The sequence below is a fragment of the Mustela nivalis genome (assembly GCF_964662115.1).
Source record: "Mustela nivalis genome assembly, chromosome: 4".
Lineage (NCBI taxonomy): Eukaryota > Metazoa > Chordata > Mammalia > Carnivora > Mustelidae > Mustela > Mustela nivalis.
Window position 1 is genome coordinate 71,353,033 of NC_139023.1, and position 13,686 is coordinate 71,366,718.

General features: G+C 46.1%; 1 protein-coding gene across 1 annotated transcript in view; it reads left to right on the forward strand.

Annotated features, from left to right (window-relative positions):
* SETD7 (SET domain containing 7, histone lysine methyltransferase) overlaps nt 1-10,436 on the forward strand; it is a 45,833-nt gene extending 35,397 nt beyond the window's left edge. Inside the window, exons 7-8 of the mRNA XM_082728147.1 lie at nt 200-357; nt 4,704-10,436. Coding sequence (XP_082584273.1) covers nt 200-357; nt 4,704-4,884 — 339 coding nt within the window. The 3' untranslated portion in view covers nt 4,885-10,436. The remainder of the gene's footprint in view (nt 1-199; nt 358-4,703) is intronic.
* The last annotated feature ends 3,250 nt before the right edge of the window (nt 10,437-13,686 follow it).

Genomic DNA, 13,686 nt, shown 5'->3' on the forward strand with positions numbered 1-13,686 from the left:
GGAGGAAAGGTAAGTAGGGAGTAAGCTGAGCTGCCCACAGACGGTTCTTGCACCGTGATGGGGAGGGGTGCCTTGGGCTCTTCTCACGCATATGGTGCTCACACCGCGCAACGTAAGGGGCAGTGAGTGAATGTTGCTGATGTGCTCTGAGATTGGGGGAGAAAGGCCCTCTCTAACGTTCGCTTTCTTGTTCCTGCAGGTGGACAGCAGAGACTGGGCCCTTAATGGGAATACCCTCTCCCTGGACGAAGAAACGGTCATTGATGTGCCTGAGCCCTACAACCACGTGTCCAAGTACTGTGCCTCCTTGGGACACAAGGCCAATCACTCCTTCACTCCAAACTGCATCTATGATATGTGAGTATGACAGCGAGTGCCAGGGTGGGTCCGGACCCCATCTAAAGGGGCCCTGCAACCGGGTGGGGGCGTGTCGCGGAGAAGGCCACTCCCTCTGGGTTCCTGAGGCTCCTCCCCCAGAGGCCTGGAGGTTAGGACTTGACACTCAGAATTTAAACAACCTCTTCCCTGGCCTTGGTAGGCTCTGAGATGGCAAAGCGCTTGGAAGGGTAGAAATGCTCTGCAAACCACACTTCCTGGCTGCTGTTCGTGGATGCTTTTTTGTCCTTAGATGGTCTCACTCTGGAAAATTAAAGATAGTGTTATTTGAAAGATTAGAAACATTAAAATTATTCTGCACTGTGGAGACTCAGGAACTTTTTGATGTTTGTGAAAGGAAGGAAGAAAAGAAAATGCTAAGCCTAGAGCACAAGTTCTTGGTGTTGGAAAAGACTGATTAAGTCAGAGTCCCCATGACTTGACAATAAAGAGGAAAAAAAATACTGAGGCATGTTACAGTGTGGATGGGCCTTGCACTGTGCTAAGTGCAAGAAGCCAGTCACATAAGATCCCATAGTGGGTGAGTCTAGTGAGATGACTTGCCTCTTACAGCGAAATTCTTAGAGACAGAATACTGATCAGTGGTTGTCCTGGGCTGGGGGTGGACTAGTGGAGGGAAATGGAGCTGATGGCTAATGAGCATGGGTAGCTCAGTGTACTAAAATTAGATAATGTGATGGTTGTCCACCTGAAACCCCCTGAATTGTATGCTTCAGGTGGGTGAATTTTAGGGTATACATTTGTTGAGTTGCATCTCAACAAAGCTGTCTTTCGAAGACTTTTAAAAAGTCAAATAGTCCTACCTCTCAGAATTTGAACCTCCCCTTCCAGCGGCTCGCTGACCTCTTCTTGTAGACCTCCGCTGATGGGGAGGTTGCTGTTATCCACGAAGGCAGCTATCTGGACAGACTGACATAGATATTATGAAATTAGCTCTCAGGCTCTGATGATTAAAATGTTCTTTTTAGGAAGCCCAAATGGGTTTCCCTGTGACATCCAGCCCTTTGCCCTAAATATCTCCCTATGCACTATCCCAGTCTCTCTTCGACATTGTAGCCCTACAAATATTTCAGGAGCTTTCCTATGCCCCCTGAATGTTCTCCTTCCAAAACCAAGCATCCCTGACTATTCCTTGAAGAGTACAGTTGGCCCTCCTTGGACCATTGTCACTGATCCCCTTAGCTTGGCCAGAAAATGCCTGTTCCCCCTGGGAGCCAGGTGGCTGTGTTGCCACCTCTTCTGCTCAGTTATAAGCTCACAGTCCCCCCACCCCCAACCGTCTCTTGCTTGTTAACAGGAGCAGGATCCGATCATGTGCATTTAATCTGTAGGAAAATTGCCAGGATTTGAATGTCCCTCCTCGCATCCCTGAGATGGCTTGGAAATGGTCCTGGCAGTGCCTTGCTCTCCTTGGCAGCCAGCACCGAGTACTGCAGCTCCGACTTCTGTTGAAAGGGCAGGTGGAGATGGCAAAGGACATGTGTCATGTGAAATGAAACTGACACTGTTATTAAATCCAAGGCTTTTGTGCCCAGTGTGAATTAGGCCAAAGCATTGTTCCAGGCTTGCACACAGCTTCCCAATGGTCTTTTAAAGCGGTGGTAACTAACAGTAACACATGCTACTTAAAAACTACTCTTTTAAAACAAACGAGTTCTGTGATTTTGCTGCAAGGATATGGTTTTTCTCACCAAAAAGAAGGATGCATGGGAGCAAGGGAGGGAATCAGTTGTTCAAAATCAGGTCCCCAGGTTCCTTGGGGTTATTTCCTTCCAGCCCAGTGCAAACAATTGGTTATATGGGGTAGTGAGAAGACTCCCTGAAAAGCAAAATATAAAAATCAGGTACTGATCCATGACATTCATTTGCTTCTTGAATTATTGGTATCATTCTGCACACTTTAACATCGGCAAAACAATATCCCGGTATGAGCAGTAGTCTGCTACAAAATCCAATGGACAAGCAGACACGCACTACTGCCCTCATCGTCCATAGCGGTGATATGTCACAAGGGTCCAAAGCACTGGGGGGCAGAGGTTTGCTTTGACCCCTCATCGTGCTGCTGGCATGCACTGGGACCTTTAGGCCTGTGTCCGACTAATGGCTTCTCCTGAGTTCTCTCACTCAGGCCTCCCAGGATCTCCCGCGGGGCAGCCTCTGGTCCTGTCCTCCCTGCCCCCCATCACAGACCGGAACCGCGGAGCTCCCAGCCACAGCGACTAAGTGTCCCTAAGCACTGTGCCCCCGTGCCACCTGGGAGAATCGGCACCTGAAATGGAGGGCCTTCTTTTCAGTCTGTCCTTTTTCTACCCTCTGAAAATGATAGTAAGCGGAAAAATGAAAGTAAAAGAGGATTGTACCAGAAGTCCTGGGCTTCTCAGGGAATTCTGTCAGTGCATAAGAAGTTTAGCTGGAGCTCCGCTTCAAGGATATTATTTTTTAATGCAATATTTTAATTTAGAGACAGAGTTGTGATTGTATTATTTTTTGAAGAGTTTATTTATTTGACAGACAGAGATCCCAAGTAGGCAGAGAGAGAGAGAGAGAGGAAGGGGAGCAGGCTCCCTGCTGAGCAGAGAGCCTGATGTGGGGCTGGATCCCAGGACTCTGGGATCATGACCTGAGACAAAGGCAGAGGCTTAACCCACTGAGCCACCCAGGCACCCCATGATTGTATTATTTTTTTAAAGATATATTTATTTATTGGAAAGAGAGAGCACGAGCTGGGAAAGAGGGAGAGACAAGCGGTCCCTCCGCTGTGTGGGGAGCCCCATATGGGGTGCGATCCCAGGCCCCCGAGATCTCATGATATGAGCCAAAACCAAGAGCCAGATGCCCAACCAACTGAGCCACCTGGGTGCCCCAAGTTTTAATAAGGACTTCCCAGATCCCTGGTGCAGGGGTGTCTGTGATGGAGCACAGTATGAGAATTCTGCACCAGTGCACACACACACACACACAGACGTGCTCACCCCATCACTGGCAGCAGCTCACTTTGTGCCCAGCCCCGTGAGGTGCTTTGTATAGGGAACCTTGTTTTGTCACCCTGACAACTCTTACACCATTAGGATTGCTAGTATTAGTGAATCTGTAGATGAGGAAGGTGAGAGTCAGACATACAGAAGTGGGCTTTCTGAGAGGGGGCAGGAATAATGTGCAGAACCAGGACTCAGGCCAAGGTCTCTGACCCCAGGTCAAGTGTGCTTTCCAGGAAAGATGACACCCAAGGGGGGTGGACATGGAGGCCCCTTGGAGTGGGGGGGTGAGCTTGTTCCTTCATCTTCCACATAGAAGGTGTTCCTAAACCACAGGCACACTCTTTCCCCACCACCCATAGAGAGAACCAGCCAGGTACTTCCTGTCACGCCCTGTATCCCGATCTCACCTAGGGCCTGGAAGCTTCTTCCTGTGGCGTCTCAATATCCTTTGCTCAAAATGTGACTATAAATGAATGAGACTGATTTGACCAGATGCATATAAAGTGAATTTCTTTTCTGGCCATGACTTATGTATTTCCCTTCTGGGTTTCAGAAGCTGTTAGGTGAGCTAAATCTATTCCTTACCTGTGTCCCCGTCTCCTAAAGGGGCTGGAGGGGTGAACCAGATTGGGAGCCTCTGGCATAGGAACACAGTTGAGAGTGTTAGCCCTGCCTCGGGTTCCAAGACGCTCCCTTCACAAGATGCTTCATGGGGAAATAGTTAGAAAGCAGGCTGGCAGAGAGGTCTCGGCTTCGCTCCTGGAAAGAAGTCTTCATCTACTTTGGTGCTAGAAAACAATACTTCCTCTGTCTGTACAGGGTGGAATCCAGTTTTTCGACATAGGAAAGCCCACGGGGCCCTTCCTTACACCTTGCACAGTGCCCAAGTGAAGCCTTGTCCACAAGGCGCTGCCAGTAACCTGAGGCCACCACCGGCCAGGGGGACTGAAACGCCTCCTGGCCAGGCTACATCCAATTTCTCGTTAAGTCCAGGTTTTTTGTTGTTGCCCATGTTGTTGGTTTATAAATAGAGTGCCAGATATGCTCAAAGAGGAAGATGGAGCCGTGCTTTTTAAACTTGAACGTGCGTGTGAATCACCTGGGGGAGTTGTTAAAATGCAGACACCGAGTCAGCAGGTCTAGCAGCATAGCATGTCTAGCAGCAGGAAGGATGTCTGCTGCTGGCCACGCTTGCGAACCTACCCCGGGGTGGCCAGGGGAGAGCTCCTGGGCAAGTCCTGCCCCCTCACCACCCCGCAACCCCCCGCAGGCTTTGCTTCTAAGCTCCCGATCCGCCCCAGGAATGACCATGTGCATCTTGATGTCCAGGTTTGTCCACCCCCGTTTCGGGCCCATCAAATGCATCCGCACGCTCCGAGCCGTGGAGGCCGAGGAGGAGCTCACCGTGGCCTACGGCTACGACCACAGCCCCCCGGGGAAGAGCGGGCCTGAAGCCCCGGAGTGGTACCAGGTGGAGCTGAAGGCCTTCCAGGCCGCCCAGCAGAAGTGAAAGGCTCAGCCCTGAGCTTCCGAGACCTGGAATAGAAACTTGGATCTATGCACTACGTTTTCCGACAACGGGACAACCAGGGACTGCTCATGCTGTGACATCACATCCTCTCACTCCGCGTTAGCAACGACTTTCTCGCATACTAACTAGGTTTGACTGTATTACTCATACCAGATTTAAAATTAGCTAGCCTTGCAACAACGTCCTACTGAGAGGTATTGTCGCACACTTGACACAGACAGCATGACACTCTTGGGTGGTTCAAGCCTAAATCTGGACCACATTCAGAGATGCCAAATGATTAGACTGGAAAAGGGAAAGGGGGCTTTTCAGTCATTCGTAGTCTGTGGTTTTTCCATGAGGTTTTTTCCTATGGCCAACATAAAGTGTGTGTTCGCACTTGCATACGGGCCGTAGGGAGGATAGAGAATTACTACATTTTTATTCTCTAAATGTAGTATAATTTGCCTTTTAACCTTTGATCTGTATCTTGCAATAGAATGGCTTTGGTTTTTTTAACCCCCTAGCGAACAGAATCCCACTTTTTTGAGTCATTTCACCCGTCAGTCCCATTCTCTATCTTAGATATCTTTTACAAGAGAAAAAACTTCCAAATGGATTTCGTGTCAGTGCCAGTGCGTAGGTCTCTCTGGTTCTTTCTATATCATTGTTTCATTATCACATCCTAATATAAAGAACTGGCTCATAGGGCCAGGGTATTATTCTAGAACTATTACTCTCGCATGTAAACAAAGATACCTTTGCTTTAAGATGTGAGAAGAAATGAATTTACTTCGTTCGCATTAAGTTATGGGAGAGTTGTAATATATACTTTAAGAAAAGAGAGAGGGAAATTAGTATTTCTAAGCAGTAACTGTGGCAATTTTGCAATCTCTTCAATAGTGCTAGTAATTTCTTCTCCTCGGGTACACATTAAATGTACATAACATAGAGCAGTCTGGCTTGTGGCACAGTGCATTGAATTCAGAAGTCAAACAACAACCTAGAATTCTAATGTGGAATTCTAAAGCTGAGGTTTTTTTTTTTTCAATTGCTACTGTTAGGAGAGACATACCGATCACTAGGTGCAAATCAAACCTTAATGCTACAACTCTTCATTGTTGTATTTTCAAAGCACTTACCTGCTTCAAAGCATTGTGAATTAAGAGTAACACCTGTATAGTTTCAAAGCAACGATATCAATAGCATTTCAGCCATTTTGCAAGCCACGTGTAATCACTACTGCAGAATTAAGGCGAGAACCCCTGTTTTTTAGTTTAGCTGATTAGGTGTATAATGGACCTGGGATGGCTCTGAGTGAATTCTGCGAGTTTGGGGCTTTCGTTAGTGCCCTCACCCCCAGGCGATAGCTGTGTCGTCTTCAGAGGCCTCAACAAGGCTGCCGGAAGTGGTTGGAGAGCGGCCGCTGCCCTGGCGGCACCTGTTGCCTGAGCCAGTCTGGGCTTGAAAGCGAAAAGCTTTCAAGCCACAGCCGATTGGGAGCTCTGGCTGAGCAGAAGTCGCTGGCTGGCAGCGAGAAGAGTAAAGAAACGGGCAGGAAGGAAGTTTTTGTTGTTTCTTGGCCCGTACGCATTGCTCTTAGAAAGAATTCCACAAAAGTGTTTGACCCAGGGCTGCTCACAGTTCTCCATTCAGGCGGCCCCTGAGCACGGGATTCAGCCCTTGAAGACCGTGACAGAAGGGGCCCTTCTGTCCTCTGCAGGGCCCAGCTTCCCGGAGCTTCCCTCCTCCCCTGGTGGTGCCAGTGCACGTGGCCAGTGCAAGGTGTACGGCTAGCCGGCAGTGGTCTCCGGGGGGTGGGGTGGGGGTAAGCCGATGTTCCCCACGTGAGAAGTTGTCAGGGCTGCCAGAAGGATCTTCCGCAAGGGGAACACAGGTAGGGTTTTTAGATGATAATGCCCAAGGATAGGATTGCTTCTATTCTGTAGAGAGAGACCGTTCTGCAAACTGTGACCGATGGGCAGTCTCGGGACTTGTATTCTGATGGGTGCTTTAATTCAAATGCGTCCCAAAGTGAGCGACTGTCTTCAGGAGAAAGATGTGTTGAAGGAGCCCCCGCATTTGGGTGTTGGAGCCAGGTCCCCGAGCAAGGTCAGGGTGGAGCCGGCCACACTTCCAACACTTCCAACACAGTTTCGCTTTGAAGGATTTCATTCCTGGTGGTGATAACCATTCTTGTTGAGGCTGCAGGACGGGTGTGATTTCTGTCCTCATGGGTTACTCGGATTATTCCCCACTCAAATGGAATCTTTCTTTTTTCCTTTCTTTCTTTTGATGTAAGGGATTGAAGAGTCGTAAGTAGTAACTAACCATCAAATCCATTTTTCAAATTAGGTATTGAAGGACAGCACTAGGTTTAAAACCCAGCAGTGTGTCTGTGACCTTCAGACAAATCAGAGGAAACACCACACCCACGCTGAGCCCGTCTGTCTGTCTCCCTCCTCTCTTCCTGCATCTTCTGGGCCTTCTCTCTCCTGTTCCACTTCTTCCCATCCTGTCTCTCGTCTGTGGGAATGCCTGGATGTCCCTGTCCCGCGGATCTCTTGCTCTTTTCCATCCTCTCCCTCCCCATTTTGAGGCCCTTGGTGTGTACCTCTGTGCCTTCACTCCTTGTCTCTGCCTGGCTTTGTGGCTCCTGCTACCCCCTCTCACGCCTCCCCCACTCCCAAATGGAAGACTTTGTCACAGAGTAGAATCCCGAGGGGGCCTCGCCATTCACTGTGTTCCGCAGGTAGGTGAAGAAGTCGCGGTGGGGTGAGGTTCCATAAGGAATTTACTGGTGAGGAAGGGTTTCTCCTGGTTTTATTTCTCTACCGAATCTTTACATCCACCGTGGAAGGAAACGTGTCAGGAAGCAGCCGAATCTGACAGTTTTATGGGCGCGGTGATCACAGCAGAACCGCGGAAGATTCCATGTGGTGGGGAATAAAGAAGTAACCTCGTGCTCTCCCAAAACACACCTGGCCCCTGCGCGTGACGCCATGGTCTTGAGGAGGTTCACTCAGAGCTGTCTCCTCCCCACCCCTGCATGACTAGGTCTTTCCTTAGCAGCTTCTCTGTGACAAAATATTCTCTTGTGTTAGAGTTAGGAATAGGAACTAATCTGGAGGAGTATGTCCCCACGTGGACATTTGGACGGCCGGACAGAATCGCTGTGAGGACTGAATTTCTGACCCAAAGCAAAGAGGAGACGAAGAGGCAACAGGCAGGGAAGACTTGAGTTCCGTAGTACCTATTCTTGTTTTATCCTGCTTCGTCCCTGGTCTTCCTGAGAAACGAAGAAGGAAATTCGCTTTTCGAGACCTCTTTGAACCTGTCTGGGGCATATCGTTAAATGTATTTGCCTCCCAGAGGTTTTTCCCACTTGAAAAAGGATTTCCTTATCGCACAGCCTGGAGAGGCTGACGTGGAGGCAAGTGTCACCATTGACAACGTTTAATTGTGACCATTAAGATGGCACTAACTGTGAACAGTGAATTCAAGGGTTGCCTTCTCAGTGAGACAGTATGTGGCACTTTAGAAACTTTCCTTTAATATATAAAATTTTAAATCACTCACTGCAAAGTGCATTTAAGATCTTCCAAGAAGGTAGAGTTTTCTGTTTCGCCTTGTTTTAAAAACCGTTGCCTCAAGTTTCTGTCTTAAGAGTAGTGATTTAGAATCCAGACATCTTTTCTTTTAGAAAAACAAGCAAAACTATGTTGCAAGACTGATAGGTGTAATGTTTATTTGCCGCAGATCAAAGGTTCACAAAATACTTTAAATTTACATCTACTTGAGGTACCTTGTTTTTTTTTTTCTTTGCTCTTTCCCTTCAGGAATTTGGAGCCTTGGTGTCACTTTTTTATTTAAAAAAAAAGAAATACTAAATTGTGATAGTTTTATTTTGCCAAATGTGTGCATACATATTCAAAGCAATGAAACTATTTCAAGCCATACAACCACAGGGGTGGAAAGAAACCCTTTTCACAAATTTTAATGTGTTTGTATGTAAATAGATGTTTGTATGAAATATTTTCATGGTAGAATGAATATATTTAAATGAAGTTGAATTATTCCAGTGCTATTTAAACAAATTACAAAATTTTTGGTGAGAATCCTCTGAGTCTATCGAGATACAATGCAGATCAATTTTGATTTTTAAAAAATCAAAAGCCTACAAATAACTCTGACTCACGGCAACTTCCCTGTGTGGTTGCATCTGACATGGAGAGAGCTCGTAGGCTTCCCCAGTGCCTCAGCCGCTTCCTGGTGTAAGTTAGGTGCTCATGGAGGTGTGTCTACCTTTAAGTGACGTCACTCCTGGCCTCTGAGGGCCTGCGAGTGAATTAGAGGCATTAGAGACACTGGTGCAGTTATCCAGAGCACAATTTCTTTGCAGGGCAGCAGAATCCGAAGCCAGATATGGCCACGTGAACCTCAGAGCTGGGTTTTCTGGCCACCATCAACCGCCACCCTTACTGCCTAGTCACACGTGTCAGGGAGGCTGCCCTCAGTGGAGTTGGGGTTCCAGCCCCAGGGTGGAACTTCACGGTTTTGCCAGCCATCCTCGCCTCCACCTCACAGAGAGGAAGGAGGAGGGGGCAGCTGGCAAGGGGCCCATTTCTCAGCACAGTCCATTTCCTGTCTCGGCTCTGGGAGACTATGCACCCAAGCACCAAACTTCCATCCAGAGAGAGACGTCCTCGGATAACGCAAATCCTTGCTTCCTCTGTCTGTGACTTTACACACTGTTGTTAGAAGTCGTTTTAATATCAAGACCAATCACATCTCTGGGACATACCTCCCAACTCTCCTGACTCTTACGTTACTAGAACACTCCTTTATAATGGTATTCAACTTGAGTGGGTTGTTTTTGTGGTTTTTTTCCCCCTCTGCTTTGGTCCTGGATATACGAAATGATAAATATGACAAAATTTTCACTGTGTCTACTAGCAATATGTACACACATGCCAATGTATCTTATCATAGCGATTTGGTTATATTTTGGGTTACTGTAATTAACCTTGATTCTTGTGTTGGGAAACCACAGGGATGTGTGATGCTCGCTTATCATGGAAGAAGTTAGGTTCATGGGCTGAGCTCCCTCCTTCAAAAGTTTTCCTCCTGGGTTTTCTATGTTCTCTTTTTATCCTAAAACGTGTTCATTAGGTTGTGAGGTATGTTTAAGGATTGGAACCTAGGGGTATGCTTTCATCATTTATTGAGAGCAAAAGTTAACCCCATCACAGTTAACAAAAGATTGGTCTTTGTGGAATTTGAACTAAATCTATGAGCCTTATTCAAATATCTATAATTCTATGATTTTTTTAAATTATGGGAAATTAATGAAAGATGTTTACATGAATAATGTTTGCCCTTACTGTGTTATGAATGAGTTTTTTTGTAGTGTGTCTGGGTGCATGTGCAAGAGAGTAGGAAAAATGTTTCTGAAACAAAACTTGACAAATATTTGTAATGAAAAGTAAATTTAAAGATTGCTATAATTGCGCTATAGAAACAATGCAAGTATTAAACAAAATATACAATCATCTCTCATTGTCTTCCTTTGGTCACTGAGGGCAGAAAGATAGTAACTTTCTTCTTTTTCTTTTTCTTTTTTTTAATATATTTTTTAAAAGATTTATTTATTTATTTATTTATTTGAGAGAGACAGGGAGCAAGAGCGGGGGTGGGAGGAGGTAGGAGGAGAAGCAGACTCCTGGCTGAGAGGGGAACCTGACTTGGGGCTCCATCCCAGAACCCTGAGATCATGACCTGAGCCTAAGACGGGCACTTAACCACCTAGGAACCCCATTATGACATGCCTACCTACGTGTTTAAATTACTAAGCCAACTTTACATTTCGAGTTGTTTTAAAATGTTATCAGCCATTTACCGTTTTCAAAGCACAAGAAGAGAGGAGCAGAGAGGAGGGGTGTGGAATGGCTAGGAGGTTTATTTATTTAGCCTGACTTCACATACACCTACGAATCCAGAAGAATCCTCAACATCAACCCAAAGTCTAGTTAATTACATTAATATTAAGGGCATTAAATATAGATGAAATGATCGGGAAATAGCTGAAGGACGGGACTCTTCAGTGCACGGTGTAAGGAAAATAATAGGAATTTTATTAGATGTGGTAGACTTGGGCCTTCTCAGGACAGCTTTGAGCTCAGGAAACCAGGAATCCCTTGTTCCTCCCCAAATCACAGCTCACATTCCCAAACTCACTACTATGACACTCCTAAAGGACAAAAGCCAATGACACACACATAAAAATAGTGCTTTGTATCAGCGATCCCTTGTGCCCAGGGACCCAAAACAGTGGTTTCTGGTAAGTGGGGCATTACTAAGGGAGACGCAGTTAGGCATCAAACCGAAGTGGGCTGTGAGACCTCTGGCTTTATCTTCCCTCCCTTTGTTGAGCAGTCTTTGATTTGCTCATACTTCCTTCCACCCAAGGAAGGAAAGGGAAGCAGATAAGAGAACTAAATCCAGACTCACCCTGATCAGCTTCATCACTCAGACAGGGACACATTGTGTCTGGATCTTTAAGACAGAGTTTCACCCACTGACCCATAATATTAGTATTCTTCCTCCTTGCGGAAGAAACGGGGACGAGATTAAAATTCTAATGCAAATTGGGTAAGTCTGAGAAGCTAAAATCTCAAAAGTGAAAGATCAGGCAACTTCCTGGGTATTAAACTTGGTGTGGAGTCAAGGGTGGTAGAGTAAGGTAAGGGGAGGAAGATGGAGACCAAAGTATTTTAGTCTCGGTGGTCATCCCACATATACTTCTCACTAAATGTCTGCCTTGAGGTTTTAATGTTCCAGATTATTCTGCCTGCTGGTTCATATTACACTTGAAATTACTTCAGTGACCATATCCAGAATTAGGTAAGTCATTCAGAAGGACTTTATGCTATGCTTGACATTTATTCTTTTTTTAAAATTTTATTTATTTGAGAGAGAGACAGCAAGAAAGCACCAGCAGGGGAGCAGCAGAATGAGAGGGAGAAGCAGGCTCCCCACTGAGCAGGGAGCCCGATGGTATGGAGTGGGGCTCCATCCCAGAACCCTGGGATCATGACCTGAGCAGAAGGCAGATGGTTAACCGACTGAGCCACCCAGGCACCCCTGTGCTCAACATTTCACTTCAGCTCAGCATTTGGGGTGGTTCAATAAAGTTTTGCCCCAAAACGATTTTAAAAAACTGTTGCCTTTTATGTAAAAACATAATGCTAACTCTACAACAGTATATTGGTATATGTTTTTCTTAAAATTTGGTTTCTTTGTGAAAACCAGAAACCATGGTTTTGAAATTAGAGCTTCGCTTCTTATAGTATACATAGAAAAAAGATGAATGGATTTATCTAGCTTGCTATTAAATTTTTACTTCAAGTATCAGAATGCTTCCAGCTTCAAGACACATAAAAACCCAACTCAGTATGGCTTAAGCGATAAAGGAGACTTATTACCCCACGTAATAAGACCCTCACATAATAAGATGCTGTTGGGTGACCCTGGAGGTGTTAATTCAGCAGCTCAGCCAGGTCCTTTCTATCTTTCCAGTCTGTAATTCTTAGCTTGTCAGACTTATCCTCAGGGGCCCACCCACCTCACAGTCACAGCATGGCTGTTGCAGTTCCAGACATCACAGCCAGCATCTGGTGGGTGAAAAGGAAAGTCTCTTCTCTCTACCACTGAGATAACCTAAACAAATCACTTGCAAGGGCCATGGGGATGCCATGATTGTCTGAGGGAAGCATAGGGCTGAGAGGAGTGAGTGGACCAAACAAAGATGGGGTTTCCCAGCAAGAAAGAAAGGAGAAGTGACATTTGGGCTGTCCACCCACAGTATCTGCCTCATCTGCAACACAGGTTTGGTTTATTTTCTTTGGAGAAGAAGGGAGGTTAGTCTCTTTAAGTAAATAAGTTAATTTTTAATTTGCATGAATTTAGAGTATTCTCAAGTGGTGGGTATGGGAAAAGTTCTATAGAGATACATTCATGTAGAGTTTATAAGGCAGTTTTAAATGTTTAGATGCTAATTCTTAACAGCCATATTATATGAGTACTGCTATTAATCTTTTACAGAAGGGAAAACTGAGGCACAGAGATGTTAAGTAACTTGCAATTAAGTAGTAGTCATGGAAGTAGTAGAGGCAGAGTATAGGTTGGGCTCTAGGCTGTTCTCTTAACCACGATGGTGGGAGCTCCTCTCTCCTCCTGCCCTTCACGTGCTAAGGCCATCGTTAACATTTTTAATCTTCCTTTCCCTTGATCATTTGCTTAGCCAACCAATCAATGGATCTCACAGATTGCGATCTCTCCTTACGCCAATCCATGGGACACCCAGACCAGCTGCCACCAAATTCTCACCAAATTCTGCCCGGATCCAGAGCTCCCACCCTCCTCTGCCTGGATCTCATTTCCCAGTCCTCACCCCCACCACATGAAGCTCCCTCAGTGACGAGGCTTCACAGTTCCTGGGAGTCCTTGGTGGCCCTGGGACGGCCACGTGCTGGAGAGGAGCTGGGCTCTACAGGCAGACTGGTATTTTGCTTTGCATTTTTGTTTGTTCCTATTTTTCCCACCAGTTTGTTCTCTGTATTTATGAATTTGTTTCTCTTTTGTTTTTTGGGTGTGGGTGTGTTTAGGTTCTATACATAAGTGGAATGAAATGGTATTTGTCTTTCTCTGTCTGACTGATTTCACCTCACACGATAGGCCCTTGGTCCATCCCTGCTGTCCCGAGTGCCAGGATTCCGTTCTTCTTGATGACTGAGTGGTGTC